This window comes from Pteropus alecto, unplaced genomic scaffold, assembly GCF_000325575.1.
Source record: "Pteropus alecto unplaced genomic scaffold, ASM32557v1 scaffold131, whole genome shotgun sequence".
Lineage (NCBI taxonomy): Eukaryota > Metazoa > Chordata > Mammalia > Chiroptera > Pteropodidae > Pteropus > Pteropus alecto.
Window position 1 is genome coordinate 5,958,817 of NW_006434709.1, and position 25,329 is coordinate 5,984,145.

The 25,329-nt window shown below is 45.1% G+C and overlaps 1 protein-coding gene and 1 pseudogene across 3 annotated transcripts; both read right to left on the reverse strand.

Annotated features, from left to right (window-relative positions):
• Positions 1-740: 740 nt before the first annotated feature.
• CEP68 (centrosomal protein 68) lies at positions 741-25,329 on the reverse strand. 3 transcript variants are annotated; one of them, XM_006909545.3, is made up of 7 exons: positions 25,190-25,323; positions 15,979-16,356; positions 12,879-14,408; positions 11,254-11,376; positions 8,307-8,403; positions 4,898-5,073; positions 741-3,975 (listed from the first exon to the last, which is right to left on the reverse strand). In XM_006909545.3, exons 2-7 carry the CDS (start codon positions 16,312-16,314, stop codon positions 3,952-3,954), a joined length of 2,286 nt encoding a protein of 761 aa, XP_006909607.1. In that variant the 5' UTR covers positions 16,315-16,356; positions 25,190-25,323; the 3' UTR covers positions 741-3,951. The 3 variants fall into 3 exon arrangements, with proteins under 3 accessions (XP_006909607.1, XP_015443020.1, XP_006909608.1); XM_015587534.2 differs by lacking the exon at positions 15,979-16,356 and having other exon boundaries at positions 25,190-25,329; XM_006909546.3 differs by lacking the exon at positions 11,254-11,376.
• LOC112478121 lies at positions 19,377-19,496 on the reverse strand (annotated as a pseudogene).

The window sequence follows — 25,329 nt, forward strand, 5'->3', positions numbered from 1 at the left end:
ATCTTAGAGCAGCATTCAATATGTTTTCCAGATAATATATCCAATATATGACCTAGGGAGGCTTCTGTGCTGGGTAGGGATTTAACCAAGCTTAGTGGTTCAGGGAGATTAAACTGTATGAAAAGCAAGTTTAGGATGTATGCTTTCTAGCGCATTATCTTTGCTCCCTTCTCTGAAACCATTGGAAATGGTTTATTTGATCAACATTTTGTTAATTCTCTTCTGTGGTAGAGATAGAAAGCTGCACACCTTTCCTAATTGGCAAATGATCAGACTAACACATGTGCTAATTTTGTTTCTTCCATGCTGAGTCAGATGTTGACTATTTTATCCTCCACAATTATATAACAAGTTGGAGGAGAGTTAAAACATTAAAGTAGAAGGCAGGAAAAATTTACTATTTGATTGTCCTAATTTTAGAAATTATATCCTTAAAAATTAACTGAAAACACAAATGCTAGGTGGAAATGATGAGAGAAATATATTTATTTCAGTGGAATTTTGCACATGTGAAAATTTTGTTAAATAGGACCTTAAAAATCCTAGGGTTTGTTTTTATTGTGGGAAACAAAAATCTTTTGCTAACACTGGCATTTTAAGGTGATAGAAATCAAAGACTGTTTCCTTGGGATTGACGTAGCTACCAAAAACATTCTTAGAGGCTTGGGATGTGGCTGTTGGCAACACATTTTATGGTGGGGTCTTGAATTCAATGATAAAATTTAAATAAAACCAAGCCAAAAATTATAGGTTTCTTTATTTTCACTAAACAGGCAATTTAAATACATGGTACAAAAATAAGTCGTAAGATTATTGTAAAATGAAATGGACAGAATATTCAATTTAATTTTCCATCTATGAGAATTTCACAATAAAATCATAGTTTACTTTGTATTATAGATGTGCTTGTTGGATCTATTCATCCTCTCATAAGGCAACTGAAAAATTAAAGTTATCGAATAGTTATTTGGGTGAAGATTTTAAAAAATGCTTCAAAAGATCTGTTTTTTTGCCTTATAGTATAAAGGGGGAAAGACTTCAGAAACTATTTTCTAAAGTAGATAAATGATACAAATGTTAGATGTGATGCCACACACTTCAGTTTTATATAGCAAGTTGTTCACACTGTCAGCTTATTCTTGATGAGTTAGCATAAAACATGATGTGAATTTAAGATGTAAGTATATTTACATTACTTAGCTTTGAAAATGCTAGTGGTGTTCTCCCATTGCAGTAAAGACGGGCTTACCACAAGATGTTTCAGCATGCTCCACTATTTGCTTTTATGAATATGCCAATATACCCCCATTTTCAAGTACACACATTTCAAGCTACTATGGGCTTTAAGTGAATAAAGGGAATTATCGCTCATCACATTATAAATCTAAGGGGCTGCTGTGAATTAGCTTACTAATAAGTTAAGACTTCTAAAAGTAAGCAGTGTTCTCTCTGGGATATGCCTGCAGAATAAGTCATTCCAGTCTGAGCAATAACTTCCTGTTCTTTGACCTTGGACTGAAACTTCCTTTAACATACAAACAAGATGCCATTACACCAACCCTTCTTTATCTTCCCATTAAAACTTCAAAACAATCCTATACTGACATTATCTCCTATTTGCAGATGAACTTAGTCATGGAGCTGCAGCAGGAACCCAGGTCTTCAAACTACCAATACAACTTAGTGCTGCCACTTCCCTGTGGACTTAAATTCTAATTTAAAGGGACTACTAGGGAATTTTACTACAGGTAAACTTGGGATTTCATAACAACCCTTATGTCACTGTAGGCCACCATTGTCCTTAAGGCTAATATGTACCACTACACACTGGCCAGCCAGGCACCTGAATCTAACCAGGCCATGTCTGCTGATGGAAATGCTGCTGGCAGCAACTTCCTAAGCTAAAACAAATTTAGCTTCAGTTTTAAGGGAGGCCTTCAACTTTTTATAGCACTGCTGAAGGTATAATTAGCAGTTGTGTTGCTATTCTTCAGTGGTATTCACAGCGAGGTCCAGAGTAAGCACCCTTCAATCGGTTGTACCTTATTTCAAAGGAGATAAACAAAATCACCTAGATCATCTCAAGGTGAAGTAGTACTTTCTTGGGAAACAGGGTACTCTGAAATAAAATACCCTGTGTAAATTCCTGTCAGTCAAAGCTGATTATAAATAGGCTGAATGGGAATAGAATGGCATATTCAGCATTCAATTACTATAACATTGGCCAGTTTATTTCTATAGCGTTGTCACCTTCAATTTTTTTTGCTAGAGACTTATTTTCATGACTATCGAATACTAGTAAATAAATGGGTTTAACTCCTAAGGGCTATCCAGTGTAACAGAGTCAGTGGAAAGACATGTAGCAATTTAAAACCATATCAAAGAGAAGGTAAAACATATCAAATTTTAAAAACAGGTCATTAGACATATCTGCCTTTTTAATCAATTCTAGGCTTTTATGACTATTTTACATATATAATTATTTGCTAGGGAGGTGTTTTGTCTTTTAAAGTCTATGGAACCAAGATTAATACAGAGAATCATAATACAGGGAGAATAATACATGGTTTAATAACTCTGATCATGCCTTTGAACATTATGGTAAATCATACCACAGTAGCAGCAGGCACTTGAAATACTGAATTTTATGTAGCTACTATTGAATTTTATAATCTTTAGAATTTAACCATTTAGTTTCCAATGACTATAAAGTCTGAGAAGGCAGAAAAGTTACATTTAATAATTAAGACTTTAGTTCATATTGAGGTGGATGAGATTATATGGCTCAGCCCCCAAATGAAAGTTCTTAATTTCCTTTAAAGAGGATAATTTTGAATAAATATTTTGTTCTGAGGGGATATTATAAGTCTGATTATACTGTTCCAACATCACTTTTGGGTTCAAGATGACTTGTTCATTTTTTTTTATAAACTTAAAAGATCTTCCTTTCTTAAGCACCTTCCTCAAGTGAGAATGTGGAAGGAGTTTGAAAAAAGACCTTTAAGTGCTTACCTCACATGTATTTAAGTGAAGTAAGAACCTTTTCCTTAAGTCTTAGCCCACTGCAGTACTCAAAACATGAGAGAAAATGTGCTTTCCTACACATTCCTTCATGGCCCAGTAGAACTTTTTTTTTAAGTGCTGCTTGTAGAATCTGTGGTTACCAGTAATAGCTGATAATTTTGCTTTAAAAAGATACAGAATTGATGCTTTAAATAGTTTATCCTGAATTTATTTCTATCAAGGTATTTATACGTTGACTCTCAAGCAACAAAGAATTCCCTTTTATCCTTCACTATAGAAAGCCTTACTTTCTGTAATTATCCATGCCCTTCCCTCGCCTGACCTCCTCTTCCACAGGAGAGTAGGAAAGGACAGCATGCATCCTCCTAGAAGTACCCTTAAGGTGGATTAGTTCCCTAGCCCTGCTTAAGTTCAATGGTAGTTCCTGAAGTGCCTGGTACATTTTCCTTTACGATATTAGTTAGGTGGGCTGATGGAGACTGAAGCCCTAAGCTTCACTTTATTAATAAGACCCACGTTCCTGGCCAAGCATTTACTCTTGGGTCCTCCTGTATGCCTGGGAGTAAGTACCAAGTATTTGGTATTTTTTCTCATACCAGCCTTCTTTAAATATCTTAGCAGGTGGACTAGTTTAGGAGCTCTATCTGCTCTTTTTAACGGAACAGAGTGGGAGGAAAGACCTATGAGCCTTATTAGCATTTTATGAAAAACTGCAAAGCCATATGCTCTTTGTGGAGAAGCACCAAAAGGAAAACCTTAGTTTGGAAGGGCTCATTTTAAATAATAGTAACTCAATAGCCCTTAACTTCAGAGAAGAAGTGAAAGGCATTTGAAAGCTAGTACATTATAGTTTACCCCTTAATATCAATGTTAAATGGCTCTTACAAGGACTTCCTGAAAGTTTCCCACCAGCCAGGTTTTGACAGATTACATCTCTGCCTGAGAAGATGCCTGAAAAAGAAAGAGAAGCATTTGTTATAAGCAGAATGCTACAGAGGAAGAAACGACAACAGCCATCACGTGCTTTCATTTTAGAACTAAAATGACTATTGCTCCAATTTCTTTGATGTAAATACATGGATTCCCTGCTCTTGACATACCTGGATTTTATCCTTTACCTTCTTTTGTCTACAGTGAATTCTAACCTAGAAAATCCGAGTTAAGCACTACATTTTGGTTGTAGGAGGGGCAGTTTCAGAGATAGTATGGCCCAGTTGTAGAATCATAAAGAACAATGGGCAGTGGCAACCCCACTGCAGGCACCAACCATCTCCCACCCCAACTCTTAGCCTCTTACCTATTATTCTGTTTGACTTTCTAAGATCAAAAGAAAGTTGTACTTTTAAGTATCCAGGCCTGTTATCCTCAACTATCCCCCGCAGCCCTTTTGGGAACTGAGTGTTATGGGAAGTTTGCAGAGACCTTTTGTGGGGAAGGAAGGTGTGGGGAATTATCAGAACTGAGTCTCTGGGCACTTGGTGCTGTCAGGAGTTGCTTGGAGATGGACCAAATGAGCTGGGCAGACATAAAAATGTAGGTATAGGTAAGTTTTGCTGCTGTTGTCCTTCGGTGGTAGGGGTGGGCATGAGGGACTGCCATAGAAATAGGAGCATGGGGCACCCTAGTCTGCAGCAGGCTTTAAGCTAAATAATGGAAAGCACTGCAGTGAGCCTTCCTCACCACAGGAAGACCCCCAACCTTATGATGGCAGCATCTCCCTTGTTTAGTATTAGGGGCTTCTACCATCTCATTTGATTCAATAACTCTTGGCTCAAGTTTCTAAGAAGCAGCCAACTGTTAGAGCAGGAACTCTACCCTAATCCAGCACTGGGGTCCTAGGACAGATGTTCTTCTCTTGGGTTACTCTACTTACCAGGCTAATCCCAGTCACATCAGCACTCCTATGTGCTGCCAGTGGTGTGTTGTCAGGGATGAGGGTGCAGCCAGCCAGCATGTCCAGAGAGGCTAAGATAGTGTCATACAGGTGATCTGCTTGGCTCTCCAGCTCGCTGGGCTGCTTCGAGATCCTCCCAAGGACATCCTTTAACACTAACAAATAAGGTTCAGAGCACTTAGGCCAAAACAATCATGCAGGTGTATTTTCAAAAGAACATACAGTTGTAGCATTTCACACAATAGGAATATGGCATTAGTTTTAGAATGTACATCCTTAACAGTGACTCTCCAGGAACTGCTTTTGCACAGAGGATCTATGTTAACTTCTGATTAAAGCTAAGAGAATTTCACTGGCTCCATTTTGGAATTACATAATTCACAAAAAAGCAATAGACATGGTTCTGTGGTGTCTGGTACTGACTTTAATTTTTTTGGTATTACCTAACTTTTAGAGATAAGGCACCAGGCACACACAGATCCTGTGGGGCAAAAGGCTTAAATGAAACCAAACAACATGCCAACATTAGGGCTCTGGGTCCTACTACCAGGTCCTATCAATTTCTGTTGGCTGGGATGCTGTCATTTAGCATGTGTACGTACGAGTGGTCTGGTACCATTATTTGTGAATGCTTGTGAACCTTTTTGTGGGTCTTAAATGAACAGGCTTCAAAAGAAAATTATTTGAAAGCAGGCAAAGACGAGATGGTTAGTGATGCCAAGATTGCATCCTATAGGCCAAGTGTTCATTTGAGGAAGGGATGGGCTAGGTTCAGAGTGCATCGCACACAGCAGGCTTATTCTCTTAAAAACTTTATTTCCTTTGTTAAACACAAAGGCTGCTTTAGCTTCCTGTGCATTTATCAGCTGTGTTAACACTCTCCCTAGTTTCCTGCCACAGCTGCAACATCTGCCAGCAGCGGAAGGGAAAGGGGAAGCTGCAGAGGATGCTGATGGGTGGGCAGAAGGAGCACAAGCTAGTTCTGTTGAGATCGGTTCCCAGGGAAGCCACATCAGTGCACCGTCATCAGTGAAAAATGCCGTCCTGACAACTCATGAGCTGGCCCGGCCTGGCAGAGGAATGCAGCCAGGGTATGCAGCACAGCTTGTCTGTAACGGCGCCTAGAGTGGGCTCTCCCCTCCACCAGAACTTTGCTCAGTCCCGCAAAGTTCCCTGTTGTCAGTGGAATTCAGGGGACCTTTATTTTTTTGAACTTTTAGAATGTTAGAATGTTTGAGGTCAAGTAAAAGGAAAATTAGGAATAGGAATGAAATCTTTCCCAGAGAAATTTTTATGTTTTAATTGATACATGCATACAGGTTCCTGGTTCAGCTTAATGCCAGTAGATTCCAGTCATGTGATACAGTATGATGAGGAGTTTGGGTGGGAGACAGGACCATCAACACACACACTCGAATGTAGTGAAAACCTGCCGGATTTCCATGGGGAGGCCTTTGGCAGGAGGCTGAGACTCGGATATTTTGTAGGGGGATCCATTTGGCTTACTGTCCCTACAGTTATACGCTGGCAGAGGAAGAAAGCGGGCTCTGACAGTGTGCTCTGAAGACGAGACCAGTTGTGCACCTAGCCCAAGACCCTGTGAATATCAGGGGGAACTTGTGATTTTCACAAAACAGCCAAGTTTCTGATTATACCAACAGAGGTTCGGGAGAGGCAATGTGTTTATCTGAAGAACCTGGATACATATCTGAAAAGTCACAGAAACCCCAGAGCCTCTTATTTTGGCAGTAAAATAGCTCTACAGACTCTTTTCAAGAAAGTCAAAGTGGGATGTACTTATTACAAATTAAGCACTGGGAAGTGATTTTTTTAATTCGAAGTCAAAGAACCTATAGCTTTTAAGAAGCCCATTGTTACATGTGGCCTCTGGGAAGTTTCCTGTTATTGAGCAACTTCTTCACTGATGGCAGCGTGGGAGCCAACAGAGATGGGCTGGAGCCAGGCTGCCACTCTCGTGTGGCCCAAGGCAAATTCACAACCCCAGTGAGGTGACATATGACATGACATATCAACAGCTTCAGCACAGTGTCTGGCACACAGTGTTCAGTAAAATGTTGGTGTAATTACAGGCAGCAAATGAGCCTGGCATACTGAATTTCTGCCTCCCAAAAAACCAAAATACCCTAGTGCAAGAGAATACCAGAAGAGCCAAAATAAAGGCATCCAGAGGACAAATGGTTCACATAACCTGTACTGGATAATCACAGCCCTATGGAAAATCTTGCAGTGGCTCCATGGCTCACAGAAACCCCTCTGCCCATTCAGTTCTCCACCCTAGTGATTCTTCTTCCCAGGGACATTGGGTAACATCTGGAGATATTTTGGAGTGTCACAAATGGGGAGGAGGTGCTACTAGCATCTAATGGGTAGAGGCCAGGGATACTGTTAAACATCCTGCCATACACAGGACAACTCCCCCTCACAACAAAGAATTATGTGGCCCAAAATGTTGATAGTGCCCAGGTTGAGAAACTCCATTTCATACCACCTCCCTACTATGTACCTGCCCATTAATTCTGCTCAGGAAAGTGCAACCTCATTGACTCACAAGCCCACGGGTCCTGCCCAGCTTTGCTTACAGTTTGCTTCCAGCGTAAACTCCACCTCACTCCAAATCTGAGGCACAATATACATGGGGTCTTTTAGCATTCAGATGTTCAGTCTTACAGGAAATCAGGGACTGCTTTTGGGTGTCTATCAGTTACTCGCTTTAACTAGTATTCTCCTAGTTTATCCTTATATCTGCTGACAGCAAGGGCAACAGTGACTGCAAATCCATGCATCCTGCATGCTTAGATGTAATCAAAATCTGACTTTCCTTTTCTTAAATGAGGAACCCTCCTACAAAATGGACTCAAGCTTAATTTGCACACCACTGCTACCCTGTCCCCTTTCATAAGTTTTTTTAGTTTATTCCCTTAGAATGTCTCTCAAATCCTAAAACAAATCCTTCCCCAAAGCAGATAAACAGGGATTCAGCCTTCACTGGGAAAGGAAGGGAAACCCCTAAGAGCTCCCCGCTGTGCACACCCTACCAGAAAACCAAGGACAGCCAGATTAAAACCAGTATTCCCACCCAGGACATCACCAGGAAAAGATAAGAGCAGGAGCAAGAGTGTCATTTTTATAGGCTCGATGCGTGACTTCTCCTCAGCTTACTGTATGACTTACAACTGCCTCATGGCGCGGTTGCGGGTTCAGTGACGATGTGAGGGACTGCCAGCAAGTCACAGGAATGTAAGGCAATGGGTGCGCGTGGGAGGGGCTCCAGCACTATTGGCTCCTTACCAGTGACAGTGTGGCTCCCTGGACTTGCTGCTGAGAGGCATTAAGCACTTGGCTAAATTCAGAGACTCAAACATCTCACCTGGGGTGTTCTCCAGTAGGCATTGAAGAAGAATCTCCCCTTTCTGTAAGACACTCTCCGTCAGGGACTGGTGTTCATCCATATCTTTCTTAAATTGCTTAAAGCATATGAGAAAAAAAAAAAAGAAGAAAAAAGCTTCGTTACTATCATTTTTAAAAGTTACTAAAAATGATCTCTCTCGTAGCTTGATTCCCCTATGACATGGAAGATAAACCGACCCAGTCTTCAGAACTCTCCAAGTAAACAGTGTTAACAGTTTAACTTCACCTTCTATGAGCCCAAGGTAAATATAGTCAATCGTTTTTTTCTGTTTATAGTTTGACAAAAGAAGAGTTTTCCTTGGCAAAGCCTGGCTCATGAACAGCTTGGAGTCAGGGTTCTCTTTAAAAACTCACAGGGCCATGGGCTTCTCAAAACACTGTCTTCTATTCTAATAGACCTGGTAAGAGCCACAGGAGATTATGCTAACCTGACCACAGGGACCGCTACCTCAGCTCACATCCTCTCTCAATGTCCTGCTCTTAGACCTTGGGAAGGCATCAGGGAAGCTGTGGGTCTCCTAAGCAGCTGATTTATTAGCCCCTTGCAGGTACCATGCCTTGTATTTGATGGTTTTTGATGTTGCCTTAGCTGCTATGAAATATAAAGTCAAGTCCATGACCACTTTGGTACAGGGTACAGAACTTAGTTCGTATTTTGAAGTTATAATTTTACTCTTGAATTTACTATATACCTGTCTTCAGTTTTCCTTTGCCGTAATACCTATGCTTATTTTATTCTTTAGTTCTCTTTGTAGTTTATATACTGCCACGAAACCACTGTGTTATTAAGACAAAGTATATGAGGCAGAGTCACAGTTAAAATATGTGAATACACACCCATACTCATCCTTATGTTAAGTATCTAAGCATGGGTCAAGGTAGCTCATATATATCATGCACCATTCTGTGTGGGGGAGGGGCTGACAGTGCGGGTCCCACAGTTGTCTGGGTGACACAAGAGGGCTAGGCTTCACTGACCTGCAGGGCTAACTCCCATCTCAGATCTCTGCTCTACCCACAAAGCAAGAAAGTTGCTTCTGGCTAGCTTAGAAATCGAGGCACAGAATGGAATGAGGGAATGAGTTGTTTTGGCACCAGTGAGGTACTCTGGAAAGGCCACCCAGGTTAAGTCCGACAAAGGCCATTTCCTCTCTCTACAATGGAACTCCCCCGAGCCTCCTGGGGGTGGGCCCTGCACAGCTATGTACACACACTTGGGCGCTGTGCACGGAGGACCCTCATCCTCAGCCTTCCTCTCCTTCCTCAGTGTACTCTGGGAAAGGAACTCCTGGCAACCTCTCTCCACACAACAGGAAACAGCATTCCCACTAGGGTAGGGCAGGGCAGCTGGCCCACCCAGGCAAGGCCCTTCTCTTACATTTTAGTTGGCTGCAAGTTTGAAAACAAAGGCCTCCCTCCGGCCTGGGTGTGGTGAGAGCTCTGAGTAGGCTCAGCCACTTGTAAATAGCTCCCTCTTTTGCTGAAGGCACAGGGTCAGGTTATATGGTGGCAGAAATTCAAAGAACCTCTTCTAGGCTAGCATCAGGCTCAAACCACAAATACCCCTGGCTCCTTCAGAAGGTTATAAAGGCTTGGCCAACCAGACAAGTAGAAGTCACAGGTAGTTCAGTCAAGGTTAATGTTATATTTAGGGTAACTGTATATTTATTATCCAATTCAGAACATGAATGGGAATGAAGAGGGACATATTGATAATTATGCCAGAACAGCAGGCACAAACTCACCCTAAAAATACCCGATTCAAAGTCATTAACTAGAACCACATTTAAAGAGATTTTTAATATAACAAAATCTCAATGAAAAAGAGGCAAAAACACCAAAAATCAAAACATACTGAGAAGCAAATTGAGTTGTATTTTTGTTTAAATACCATCAAAATAACCTATGTATATTCTGGAGTCAGTACAATTTCAGCTCGAATACTTAAAAGAGCAGTCAGTATAGTCCCACAGAACTTTGTTATGATAGGAATGTTCTCTCTCCACTGTTCAATATGGTGGCCAATAGACAAAAGTGATGATTAAACACTTGGAATGTATCTAGTGCACCTGAGAAGTCTGAATCTTTTAATTTAAATAGCCATATGTGCCATAGTAGTACGGATATATGTTTATCGATCCCTGAGATATTTGGAAAATTACATTGCAAATCATTCTTAAGTATTTTTGATCAGGATAAGTATGTTTTTTTCTCCAAACTCTATTTGGGCTGGGAAATAACTTACATTTTACAGTTTTTCAACATCAAGAATTTTAAAAGGGCCTCTGAGTAGATTTCAGGTAAAACACTCAACTAAGCCACAACATAGCAGCATCAGTTATTTGAGTTTTTACTTTGTAATCAAGTAATTTAGCCACCCCCCTTGTGAGTGAACAGCCAGAAGCCAGGACCACATATTACCCGGTAAAGCTGCAGAGAAGACTTGAGACCTGTAAGGTCAGACTTGGGTGGAGTCAAGTGGTTGGTAACGTCTGCTACATTATATAGCCAGCGGATCAGCTCTTCTAGCTGACAGCAAAATGTCTGTGTAGACAAATAAAAGACATGTGCTGTTTACATTTTCGAAAGGCTATAAATATCCAGGAGATTCTGAGAGATGGACTATGTACCTTTCTAATACATTTCTTCACCTGAGGCTCTAGTCTCCTCTCTCCTCCCCTGCCTGTCCCCCACCCCATGACTTCCAATCTCCACCAGGGCAACAGGAAGAGCCCCACCTTGCTTTGGTCTCCCCTCACCCTGACGTGATACCAAAAATGACAGAAAATCCAGCCCTGAATGTGGGAACAGGGCACAGCATCATTTTTGAGTTTTTACTTTGTAATCAAGTAATTTAGCCACCCCCCCTTGTGAGTGAACAGCCAGAAGCCAGGACCACATATTACCCGGTAAAGCTGCAGAGAAGACTTGAGACCTGTAAGGTCAGACTTGGGTGGAGTCAAGTGGTTGGTAACGTCTGCTACATTATATAGCCAGCGGATCAGCTCTTCTAGCTGACAGCAAAATGTCTGTGTAGACAAATAAAAGACATGTGCTGTTTACATTTTCGAAAGGCTATAAATATCCAGGAGATTCTGAGAGATGGACTATGTACCTTTCTAATACATTTCTTCACCTGAGGCTCTAGTCTCCTCTCTCCTCCCCTGCCTGTCCCCCACCCCATGACTTCCAATCTCCACCAGGGCAACAGGAAGAGCCCCACCTTGCTTTGGTCTCCCCTCACCCTGACGTGATACCAAAAATGACAGAAAATCCAGCCCTGAATGTGGGAACAGGGCAGCAAAGGTGAGGGCAGGGACAGGGAACAACCCAGAAGAGGCATGCCTGCCCACAAAGACCAGTACTTGGGTCCGCACCATTGCTAACTATTGAATTGTTCCTGGGGAAAACGTAGACATAAATGACTATAATCGTGACTACCCTGAACATATGGCTAAAAACAACTGAATTAAAACTACATGTCCCTGTTCTGTTCTGAAACTGCCCAGGAAGCAGGGCCCCTAGACTCCTACTAGGCACCCATCCTGGGGAGGCTGTGAGCCAAGTACGTTACCTCACTGTTGCTCGATCTTTTACCACAAAGGAGGTCACATGCTATCATATGTCCTACCTGCTTCACAGTACAAATGAAATCATCCACGGGACGTGAAGGGCAGTGCTGAGAACCATCAGTGGCGCGGGCTCATCGGTACACGGCCCTCTGGCTGACTGCCCGGCTGCTGTGCAGACGTGGCATCCATGTGCTCACCCAGAGGGCAAGCTGTGGGACTCTCCCAATGTATAGAGGGTCCCATTCCTCCACAGCTGTGTCAGGACTGTGCAAAGCCCTCAACATGAATTATTTCATTTAATCTACACAATACCCCAAAGAGGCAAATCTCTACATTTAAAAAACAAACTCAAGAGTCAGAGCAGAAATTTCAAAGACAGCAGTACCATGTTTCAAATTCAGATCCTCTTGACACTGATGACCCTGTTCTACATAGTATTAATTTTATCTCCAGATAGTCTTGGGTGGTCCACAAGAGCGGATTTGGTGGCCAAGAAGTCTAGGAAATGGTACATCTAATGCCCTAACTCTGCAGTCACACCACTTTAATAAACGGAAGCTCTGAGCCAGAGTCCCGCAGTCGACAAGTACACTTACTTTCATTTAACACAGTGTTTCCTAAAGGCACCTGAGCACCAGCCCTCCTTGTGCAGAGTACTTCTTGACCCTCAAGGTCAAGAGCCTTGGGAAGCAGCCTAGGGTAGTGGTTAAGACCTCAGGCTCCAGTCCTTGCTAATTGTGAGTGGGCAGGTTACCTAACCTCTCGCTGTCTTTTTTTCCAACTGTGAAATAAGAATAGTCCTTATTGGATAGTGAACTGTGAGGATTAGATAGGAAAAAAGGTACAGTGTAGTGCCTGGCACATAAAACATGCTCACTGTTACTAAGTTTTATTATGTTAGTGGACTAGTGGAAGAAAAAATGAGATTCTACACAAAGCCTCTTAAATGTTGAGTTTACCTTCACACACTGCATGAGTGATTCTTTCTCCTGCTCTCCTCCTCTTCGGGGAGGCTGCCCTTTAGCATCTGGGTCTGAGAATGCCTGCTGGTCCAACATAGCAGGCAAGGAGGAGCGTGTTCTTAGTGGTCCAGAGCAGAGGCCCAGTGCCTGGCTGCTCACCAGACTCCCGTCCCCTGCGGAGTCCCTTGCATGAATGAAGGAGCGCAGCAAAGAGTGGTTCTGGCCCTCAGAGCCCCCGGACCCTCTGAGGGCAACCCCAGAGGGAAGCTGGCTTTGGCTGGAGTCCGATGGGAAGGAAGCGGGCCCATCACTGTCTGACACATCCATGGAGCTCTGCCCTTCTGCAGCCCCAGTGGGCAGGGTCACAAAGGTTGGACTGGAACCTAGACACGAAACCAAGCTAGAAACCTGTGTCAGCCGAGGAGGCAAGGCAAGATACTCGTCGTCACTTTCCAACTCCTCTTCTGGTCTCCACCCAGGCTCCGTGCAGGGAGGGCGCAGAATACCCTGGCTGGCCCTCTTCTCTCTTTCAGACCTGGATGAGGGCCACCCTCTGTCACATGTCCTCTGCTGGGGAGAGCCCACCTTGAGGTGCTTGCCTACAGGTCGCCAGTCCTTCATACATCTCAGGACTGGCTCTCTGCTCTCCCAAGGAGCATCCTTACTGCCTGCGGCCTTGGGGGTAGATGCGAGGTGGTTATGAGATGCCAACCCCACGCCGCCTCGCTTCTGGGGCACTTTAGAGTGACACTGCTTAAGGTTTGGCTCTCTGGACCCAGAGAATGGCAGGGCAGTGGCCTCCACTAGTGGGCAACTGTGGGAGACATTAGTGGGTGACTTTAGGGTACTTGCTGGGGAGATAGAAAAGCTATCCAGGTCTACACCCGAGTCCTGTAGGACAGGATCAGCCAGCACATGACTGTCAAGCTGCTTTAAGAGCTGAGACCTGGGCCTAAGGGGATAAGTGTAGTCCAGCAGGTCTTCATACTCTTTGTTTGGGTTCCAGAGTGGGGAGTGGCGGTCGGGGGAAGGGGGCAGGGAATTCGGCAGCACGCAGGCCCAATACTCGGCTTGGAAGGAGAGGCGCCTCCTGCCCAGCCCAGGCGCATCACCCCCAGAAGACACAGGCTGTGGAGACCACTGGAGCCGAGGCCCTGGCACCACCACAGAGGGGGCCAACTGGGGGACGGCCAGCTCTAAGGAGGAGGAGACCTTGGCAAGGGAGCAACTCTGAGGCTCCGCCTTCTCTTGATGACCCTGGAGACTGCTGCCCGGGGATGAGGCAGAGACGCTGCAGCTGGAAAACTGAGGAGCAGTAGCACCTGGGCTCACGGTGGACCTCCACTTCGAGGAGAAAGGGAAACCTGAGATGTGAGGCTGTTGGCTGAGGTCCAGCACCCGCGGTGACTCAACTGGGGATAGGTCATCTTCTATATCAGCATCATGTCCTGAGCAAAGAGCTGTGGATCTGGGAACAGTGAGAGTCTGAGGTAGCTCCTCTGAGGCAGAAAGCCTGGTCTCCTCCATCTGCAATAAGAAGGAAGAAAAAGCACTCTGGTGACAAATCAGGAGTTTTCTTTGCAGGGCCCAGATGACATTCCGGAGAGATCTTGAAATGAAGAGTCTGCTATTTGATGCAAGAATCAGACAGGGAGACTCAGCCTGCTCCAGGAAGCAGACTGTCTTCCCCAAACTGACCCCACTCTTAGTCCTTTTAAAAGTTCTTCCTCCACAGACAATCAGCACTCTGTCATGCTGGAACACACCGTCTAACCTTTGAGAAGCATGTCCGCAATCATTCTGTCACTGACAAGAGACACATCCCAACCGAGCAGGCAGGTGACCCAGCAGGCTTCACCCAGCTTAACTCACAAGCCAGTGGTAACTGAACACTGGCAAAATGAGTCATTCATCTCAGGCTCTTCACTTTGAAGTTTTAATCTGCTCAGTGAAGAACTTGCCCTGAGGGAGGCTAGATAGTACAGTGGTTAAGAGTATGGGCTCTGGAACCAGAGAGACCTGGCACCAACCCTTGCCACTTTTCAGATGTTTGACTTTGAGCTTGCTTCCCACACCTGGAAAATGGGGAGGGTAATACTACCACTTCCTCAGGACACAAAGATAAAATGAGCTCATGTGTGAAAAGCACAGGGTGAGAACTCAACAAACAACAGGAGTTACAATAATAATCATCAGACTCACATTCATGAAACAGCCCATTTCTGTTTGCTTATTCGCTTCCTGCCCATTGAATCTGACTCACAGGTGCCCTGAGCCTCCACTGTCCTAGATCACAGGCAGGTGGCCCTGGCTTGTTTTCTTCTAGTTAGGCTCAGAGGCCCCTCACAGGATGGAATGCCACAGGGGCAGTGTGCAACAGCCAAGGTCACAATGACACTAAAGAGATCAAAGCCAGTCCCATGAAAGGCCTTGGCAAGCTGAACATAGTAGGATGTTAGAACTTGGAGGGACAAGTCATGCAGGTCACCTTCCCAATTATACCGAGAGCCTGAAAGATTTGGCGATTTGCCTGAGCTCACAAAGCTAGGAAGGATTCCCTGCTCCATGTGACTCCCACTAGGTTAAGGCTGCTCTGCAGTCAGGGAGGCCCAAGAAATTGTCCTTACCCAGAAACAGTGATGGCCATCCCAGGGCCTCAGGGCTCTACTGGGTTCCCTGGGTCCCAAGCAGATAGTCTCAGAGCCTTTAGGAGCCCACAGCCCTGGACCCTCCTTCCCTGTCTCCACAGTACCCCATGAAGCCTTCAGATCATCAAGGCAGAAGCAGGACATGCCCCTGCCAACAGAGATCTCCTGACAGGCAATAGGTCTTGGCCATAGCATCCCTGGTCCTGAAAAGGTCACCAGTCACACTCCTGAGGAATAGGAGATGCGGTAGACAGAGCCCTCTGCTGGCCCCAAGGCCCGACTCTCCAGGTAAACCTATAAAATAGAAATCGTCACACCCAGGCTCCCCCAGTGTCCCACCTTGTACAGCGGCTAAGAAAGCACATAAGATGGTGACAAAATGCTGAAACACAACAATCCCAAAGGGCAGCATTAGGGAAACCTATCATCCTGTTGGCCTGAGTACCTACCAGGCTTCCCACAGAGTGCAGAAGATCACCAGTCTCCACGCCAGGAGGAAGCAGGCAATCGAGAGTAGGATGAGACACACCAGCTATCGGTTCCCTGCTGATGTTGCTGGCCTGTGGCTGGCAGGCTCCAGAGGTGCAGCAGGCAGGGGCAGGTAGCCCTTCTGTCCCCCACACAGAGGAAGCAGGTCCTCCCTCGGCTTCCAGGCGTGGCGGTTGCTCCCCACTCACAGGCCCTGGGATATCCACCTCCTGCTCCCTACAGCTCCGCCTCCCACAAGATGGGCACGTTGTGTCCGTGGATGCCTCCACCTCTGCCTTTTCCTCCCCCAGGGCCATTTACAAGTCCCTAGGTCAAGGTTCCTTGAAGCCTTCAGCTCCCTACAAAAGTGCAAAAGGGAGAGAAAAAGATAAGTTTTCTGTATCTGTATTCAAGAAACCTTGCTTTTCAATGATTAAGAAAAAAATGTTTTTGGCCAAAGAAAAAAAAGAACAAATGATGGCTACTTCCTCAGAGAACAGAGGTCCAGCTTTTCCTCGGTACCAAATCCTTCCAAAGAGAATGTAGGAGCATAACATTTTGTCCTCTGCTTTTATATGGCCCATACCAATCCCAGCAGCAGGTGCCCGGAGGGTCAATGCAATTTGGTTGGTCCAAATCAGAGGCAAGGCTTGGTCCTGACTAAAGTCACCTTTTTGTCCCTGTCCCTTCAGCCCGCTCCCACAGGCTAAAAGGCCTGGCCTGGTCCTTCTCTTTGCCAGAATTGCAGCTAACCTGCTCTCTCAATGCCCCCATCAGCAGGCGGCTCTGGCCTGGCTCTGACTGCTCTCCTCCAGAGAACAGCAAGTCAGGGCATACCTGGGCCTTGGCTGAGCCCAGCGTGCCCTGAGTGCCCGCTCTGCCCGCTCAGGACCCTCTCAAAGCACAGAAACCACGCCCCATCTCAAGGATGGCAGGTGACCAAAAAGAGAGAGAAGCACGCCAGGCAGCCAGGCAGGCAGGGAGAGAGAACAAGGAAGAGCACTCAGGAAAGGAAGAAGAAAGGATTTAGGAGCTGGATCTGAAAATGGGACCATTCCAATAAGAGCTTCAGGACAAAAGAGGGAGACCCCTTCAGCCTCAGTGTGCAGGCAAGGGCTGCTGCTGGGAGCACAAATCCAGGAAGATTTGGAAGCCAGGCAAGGGAATTATAAAGCGCCCAGGTTTCGGCAGCCACCTGGAGTGCACTGGGCCAACCTCAAAGTTAAAACCTAGACACAAATAGCCTTGTTTCCTCAGAGAGCAGGAGGTGAAGTGATGGCAAGATGGTGGAAGCAGAGAAGACTAAGAAGGTGGAGGAGGCTGTGGACGGTGGGCTCACTCTGCTTAGCTCACACCAGGAAACACAACGGAGTGGGGACAGCTCTACCCTGAGACCACCTGTACCAGAGGGTCCTGCCCTGGCTGCATGGGCACTCAAGACTCCAGACCAATTCAGGGGCCACCCTAGAGAAGAGCATACACTTCATATGTACTCTCATTTACTTCTCATAACCACTATATGTGTCAGGAACTCATCAGAAAAACGATTTTTTTGCATAGTTTCAAAATATGGTTCAAATATAAAACGCACCGCAGATCAAGTATCCCTCCAACCTTGTCCCCGTTCCTCTCTCAAGCAGGCTAGTGCACAGGGCATTATGACAATGCCCGGCACATAGTACACACCAACTGTCAGCTACTGCCATCACTGTATGACACAATCAGTGTACTAAGTCACCTCACAAGGAACAAAGAAGTCCAAAAGAGGGGAAAAATGCTGCCAATTTTTCCTATAAATCAAGCAAAATATGTAATACTAGATCCACAAAAACAGGTCAACAGTCTAATTTTGTGTGTCTCTCATCTCCTAATCATATGCAGACAAACACAAAAACCTATTTCATCCTTTTCCCCTTTTTTACATAAAAGTAGCAAATTGTATAGGACATGCTGTTCAGAACCCTGCTTTTCATTCTTTTAAACAAAGTACCTTGCAGATGGTTCCTTAGCAATACGCAGAGAACTTTCTCTTTATCACTGCCCAATACTGTATCCCACTGTAAGGCTGCACTCTATTTCACTGGTCCCTTTCTAGTGGATATTTGGGTTATTTCTAATCTTTTGCTACTACAAACAATGCTATGATGAATAGCCATATACACACATCATTTGCACACATGCTAGCACATCTGCATAAACCAGAAGTAGAACTGCTGAGGCAAAGGGTACCCAGGGTGTACTTCTGGCATATGCTGCCAAGTGGCCCTCTATAGGGTGGCATCAATTTACACTCCCATCAGCAGCATGAGAAGGTACCAGTTTCCCACGGGAGGCAGGTCCTCTTATCCTCATTTCACAGAGAGGGAAACCAAGGCTCAGAGATTCAAATCCAGAACTGTGTGACTACAGAACCCAAGCTCTTTATGAACCACTTAGGGAACAAGTTACAAAACAGAGAGGCACATGAAGTAGAAGAGGGAAGAGACTGGTGGAAGGGCAGAGATGAGTGAGTGACCAAGGCCTGCAGAGAGAGAGATTCTCATGGAGCCACATCCTCACCTTGTGGCTATTTCAGAAACTGCACATGAAGATACAGGCAAATTGTTTTCACAACTATGGCAATAAACTAATAAACTAAGCTGGAAAAATTACGGCAATGGCTGAATCTAACCCGCAGCCCCTAGTTTCTACTTCCTGCTCCACTCCTAAACTCTCTCATTGGCCTGTGTCAGGCCGTGATGGGTGACTGCTAATCCCGCTTTTGCTCCACTACTCCCCCTCCACTAAAGGGGACTGGAATAAGACCATGCCAGGACAAAACAAAAGTGCAAACGAATGATCTGTCTTTGTTTTTGATGAGGTGTTTTTATTTGTCTTGTCTGGATTTCATTGTTCAGAAAAGAAGGTATCTATTTATCCCTGGGGGATGGGGAGTGATGAACTAGAATTACGAGCTATTTAGGAGACACATCTAGGTAACTTTCAAGTATATACACAAACCTGAACTAGGATAACAGTGTCGCCAGAGGCTCTTCAGAACCCAGGTAAGGTCTGAATTCAATGATATTCATAGAAATGGTACTTCTGAAAAGAGAGATTATAGGATCTGGATAAGCAGTTCCTTCATAATCTTGTTTATTAATCTTCCTGAGAAGTCTTGCTTTCCCCCCTGTGCTACACAAGTTTATTATGAGAACTAAGACAGATACATGTGAAAGAAAAGAATAAAAAGAAGTCCCTGAGAGTTCATTCTAAATTGTATTAAGATGCTACAAAATACATAGGAAATCAATTTAGGTAGAGATTATCAGGGAAAACTCCTTGAAGTAATGACCGCTGCAGGCAAACCATTTTATTTTATTTTTTATTTTTTTTTATACGCCTACAGCACCTGGTCTTCCTAGGTGGTCTCCCATTCAAGTACTAACCAGGCCCGACCCTGCTTAGCTTCCCAGATCGGACGGGATCGGGCGTGTTTGAGGGTGGCATGGCCGTAGACGGCAATCCATTTTTAAAACATCAATCATGTTGGAAGAAAACAGTGGCCTAGCAAATATACAAGTTTTGGACTTCCAGGGCTTAACCCTGTCTGCATTTGCCAGGTGGGCATCTGTAATACTACATGAACGTCCAACCCTCATTTCCACGGATTCTAGATTTTACATATCATTCCTTCTGGCCCTCTTGAGGATGAGAGAGAAGGTTTAGGATCCTGTTTGGACCCATCCAATGAAAGAGAGCTTACTCCTTTTCAAAGTACCTGATGGACTGCTCAGATTGATGAAAATTACTTCCTGTGCTGGACCAACACTCTCCCTCAGGTCAGTAGCTTTAAACAACCTGCTACTCTCTTTCAGATCACACATTTTACAGTGTTCCTGGGGGCTAGCAGCTCCGTGTTACGCAGAGTCCTCAGATGGCCTCTTCCCTAAAAGGGAAGCAGCAGAAGGTTGGACTGAGTGGCTAGAGGCCACAGAGCACAGACAATAAATTCAGCCTTCCCATCGGAGAAAGGTCTGTACATATCAGATCTGCCCTGCCCTTGGCCAAACCAAGAGACAAGCCACATAAGCTTCAGAATATTCTAGGGGCCACTTGGACTGTTAAAGTTCTCCACTAGTTTTCCAGGACTTGCAGAGGCCATATGACCTACCAGATATAATTAGGAGTGATGTAGGCTTGGCTTACTCTTGCCCTACAGTAAAAATATGCTCTCACATCATGTATGTTGTAACACTAACTCCATTGGCCTGGCCATCTGATTCTGGTATCTGCTGATCCACCCTCATGCAGTCCTGTCACAGCTGCCAGGGCTTCCTCCCACTTGCTCCTATCTAGGATGGAGAAAGGAGGATTGGGAATAGGGGTGCAGGGGGAAGGGTGATGTTCTTCTCTTAACTAAACCATTCAAATATACGAACGATCAGCTAGGAGAGCAATCTTCCTTTAATTAAAAACAACAACAGCAGCAGCAACAAAAAACCTTCCCCAGGATTCTTTAATCACAAGCTCCCTTTGAAACAATCTGATTTATACCAACTCTGTTTAGGAAGCTCTGCTCCTGCAAGGGCCTGTCTCTGCACTGGAATACACAGGCAGCCACCTACACCAGCCAGGGACCAGGTATTGCTTGACAGAGCAAGCCTGACCAGCTCAGGGGCTAAAGCCTTGACACTCCTTTTTGCCTTCACGGTGGGCCACAGGTATAAGTGGTAACGGTCATGTACACACAGTGGCAGAATCTGGCCAAGGAACCAGAGGCTCTCTGTGCTGCTCCTTCTCTAGGAACGTGAACCTGCCCACAGGGAAAGGGGGAGGGGTGGGATAGAACCTAGCACTGTCACGTTGCTAGAAGGCTTCTGAAGGAATTAGATTGACAGGCGAAAGGAGCTTAAAGTCAGAAGCCCATCTAGGCGTGGGAAACAGCATGAAAGGGGGTAAAGAAACACGTGAGGGAGGCCAACAAAAGGGGCAGTCACAAGAGGTCCAGGCTTGCCTCAGAGCAGGGTGGGTGCTGGCTACACTGTGGCTGGAGGTTTAAAACTGGGAGGCCGATGGCCAAGAGCGACCGCCGTTTCCACCTGGCTCCTTCCCTGGTTGTAGAAGCCCGGAAGCCTCTCGGTCCTCCACATTTTCCCCATCTTTCCCTGTAAGGCAGGTCCCCGAGTGCTGTGTCCCTCTTCTTTGCAGGTGAAAGCAAAGTGAAAAGGAAGAACAGGAGAGGCAAAAGAACCTGGGAAGCACAGATGAATCTCCCATGGTTTGGCAATGGGCTGATGCTATCCTCAGGATCCTTGGGCACCAGCTGCCCCCTTCCATTTCCCCTAAGGCTATTTCTCTACCTTTTGCTTAGTCAAATAAAGGGTCTGTCATTGGGTCCCTTTAAATCAATGTGGTGGAAAAGTTGCTCTCCCCTTGCTTTCTCACTTGCTTACTAGCTGGGTAGCTGACTGACTGGGCCCACCAGCCAGCCTCACAGGCCAATCTTCTAACTTGTGAGAGGTCTTTGGATGGTCTTCAAAGAGATGCAACTGCCATATCTAGAAGGAACGTGACTGAGCTCCTAGGCACCCTTCTCCTCCACCCCAAGCTCTCAGGCTTCCTCAGCAGTCAATAAATTGTTCCCATCCAACAAAACTCAAAGTACAAGGATGATGAGGACTGAACATGTCAATCACTGTACCTTCTGTTCCACTGAAGAGCAAGACAGAAAAATAGCATCCCTGTAACAAAAAATCATTCCTACTGTCTCAGGAAGCTGGCTCTGGACCACGCAGATGCAGCTCCAGAGGCCACTGCTTTTACGTACTGACAGTTTGCTGTGAGCCCATCAAGCTACACATATGAAGACTGATAAGAATTTTATTGATTTTCTTAGAGATGCTATTAAGATTGTACTCACTTTATCAAAGTGTCCTCTTTGGAGAACCCAGGGGGAAAAATTCTCTGGTCTTAGTAAGAGAAACAGCTGTTTCACTGAATAGCCAGTTGGTTTTATTTTATAGGTATTAGCAAAACTGATAAAATTTTTCCTCTTTGCTCTGGCTGCTAGGAAGCCCAGGATCAAACCTACAGACCCAAGTAAAATATATAGGATGGGGAGGTACTCACCTATTGTACTGATCTTACCTTTGACTTCCTCTTACTTTTCTTTTACTTTAGCTGCCTCAATTACTTTTATTAAAAACCCTAATACACTGAAAGTATCTTAGGAAGATTCCTCAAATCATTTTTGGAACAAAATAGAGGAACTGTTAAAAACAGAATAAGATAATAGAAAAAAAGCTCCTAAATCCAAGACTTCATCCCTATACCATAAGAAAACAAAACTTATCAGTACTTCTAAAAAGCAAATGCAGATACTTATGTTAGTACCTTCCTACCCAAAGTCTGATCCATGGACCAGCAGCATCTGCATCACCATTGAGCTTGTGGGGATTAGATTCTCAGGCCCCACCCATAGCCTTGGAATCAGAATCTGCACTTTAGCAAGATTTCCAGGTAACTTGGCAAGCACAATAGTGTTTTAGCACCCCAAAGAACTATAAACTATAACGGCTTTACAAGCATCCACTGAGTGTCTATCTTATGCCAGGCACATAGGAAAAGGAAATTTATGGTCCTGTCTTTGAAGTCTGTCCAACAGGACACTAGAAAAAGCTTACATCTAGTGGCAGGTTTTTAATGGCTAATTATAGATTGTCACAGCTGTAAGGGAGTCCCCAGAAAGAACACCATTCCCTAGAAAGGATTGAAGATTCTTTGTGGCTACACTGAAAGCAGAATCAGAGACCAGAATTATCCTGTGATAGTTACAAGTGAGGAGTGGTATTCATTTTGGAAACTCCAAATAATTTTAAGAGGAACTAATGTGCAAAGGGGACTCACAGCTGGAAGGAAATGTGCAACCTAGCCTGTTTCCTGCAACCAGAGAGTGGTACAGGAAAACCTGGAAGTGAGGCAATATCCCAGAGTTACATCTGCCACCTTTAGGTCTGGCAAGTAGGTCCAGAATCAACAGGAAGACTTCTTCCACTTTTCACAATGTTTGTGAACAACTTTAAAGACAGGAACATTTCTTCATGAGAACAGATTTAAGCTATAAGGAGAGAGGCCACCCCAAGTTCACCTCCATAAGCTCTGCCTCTCTCTGGCCGAACCAACCATCCCTAAAGATTTGTCAGCCACACCAGGCCGCATTTGATTTACTCCTACTCATTTTGAGTAACAGACCACATTTTGAATGTACCCAGTATTACTGTAGTACTTGCCAAAATGTTATTTGGCACTTCATCCATCTCTAGAAGGTAATAATAAGACTAACAGTATAAAGAGTTCATTTTCTATGGAATACAGGCAAACCTTGGATATATTACAGGTTCAATTCCAGATGACAGCAATAAAGCAAGTATCAAAATAAAGTGAGTTGTAATCTTTTTGCTTGAAGGGTCTGGCCTTCAATTTGTATAAAACACAACATCTGTAAAGCGCAATAAAACGAGGCCTGTATGTACTTTTACTTGGGCAGGGGGGAGTGGTTCTGGAGAAGTTTAAGAGATTTTTTAAAATCAATAAACACAGAAGGACCATAAGGCAGACAGACTCTGAAGGGTCAAGTACTATACCGATATTTAGTATTAGTGAATCTGTTCAAGTGTCTGTTTATTTTTATCCTAACAACTGCTAACAGCTACTGATCATTTCCTTTGTGCCAGGAACTACACTAAGCACTTTGTCAATATTATATTTAATCCTTAGAACCCACAGAGTAGGTACTATTTCCAACTCCATTTTACAGATGAGGAAATGAAGGCACAGAGAAGTTAAATAACTTATCCAGAGTTAGTAACATGGCAGAGCTCAATTCTGATTTGACTTAAGACAGCCAGAGCCCAACTGACTCTCAACCCTGTAAGAATAATTGGCCCAACAAGTTAAAGTTATTAAAGTTTTTGTTTTTTCAACTTCTTGGCTAGATTGCTGATTTTCGGTTTGGCTTCCTTCAATCACTGAGTACCTTCTATGTTCCAAGCATTGTGCTAGGGGCTGGGGAAACCACAATACAGCATGATGTATAAACAGGCAACAAAATGTAGTCCAAAAGAGGGACTGATGAATAGTTGTTGGGTAGGGGAAGAGCTTTAAAAGCTTTCCAGAAGAGGTGAAATTGAGTTCTCTGCTCTTTCCTGTGCTGAGTGGCACAGAATTGACTGATCCAGGTGGTGGAGGAAAAAAAGGACGAAACGTGGGGACTTTTACTTCTTTTAATCAAGCCCTAGACCCTTGACTTCTCTGCCCGACTTACTATCATGCATTTTAACATTCTTCATACTCTGGATCCAGGAACTGTTAGGGTGTTTATGAACGCTACCTATTTTGGGGCGCCTCTTCCAACTGCTCGATGAATTCCCAGTAAGATTCAATCTGTCCTGGCAGGTTTCCGCTCACTTTTATTGCAAATAATACACCGACCACAACCTAATAATTATAAAGGGCCTGAAATAGGTTTTGGACATATACCCCTGGGCTGCTGAGAGCTGTTCCAGTAACAACAGTTGGAAAGGGTGGCCTTTACACACAAGAGTGAGACATCTTGCTTTTTCCCCTTGGCAGCCGTGGACAGCTGCATTCAAGGTGACAAGAGAGCATCATTCGTCTCCATCTTTCCAGTGGGAATGACCCAGAGCTGGTGAGAAATGGTGTCTGCATTAGTCCGGATCGGGAGCAGTGCGAGTTCCTTACTGCCTAGGCCACCGGGCGAGGGCATAGGATAAATAGGAACGCCTAGGTCGAGGCCCTGAGGGCAAGTGAGTTCTCCCGCGGGAGAGACCGAAAAGCCGAGCAACTGCGAGGATGCATGGACATGCGCGCCCCCCCCCCCCCCCGCCCCGCCTCGCCGCGCTCAGGCTTTTATCCCCGCCGCATGCCTCCCGCGCCGACGCCCCAGCCGCGACCCGCACCCGCCGTTCCGTCTGCAAAATGAAGCTGAAGGCACAAGTTCCCCCATCCCCAAAAACTCTTTGTGCCCTTCCAGGTGGAAGACCCGAGGCCCGGCGACCCGCCCGGCCCGGCCTCGCAGACCGGGAAAGACCATAGGGCAGAGGGGGCCGGGCCGCACGGATTGGGTACTGCCTGGGCCGCCAATCCTCGCTCCGCAGACCGACCGACACCCGCACGTCGGCCACTACCTACCGCGCATCGAATGCTTCGGACGCCACAGCCTGGTCACAGCCACACCGTGCGACCACCCAGAAGCGGGGGTCCCAGATGGAGACCGTGGCCCGAGAGCCGGAGTCCGAGCGCTTGGGGCGGAACCGAGCACTGGCCACGCC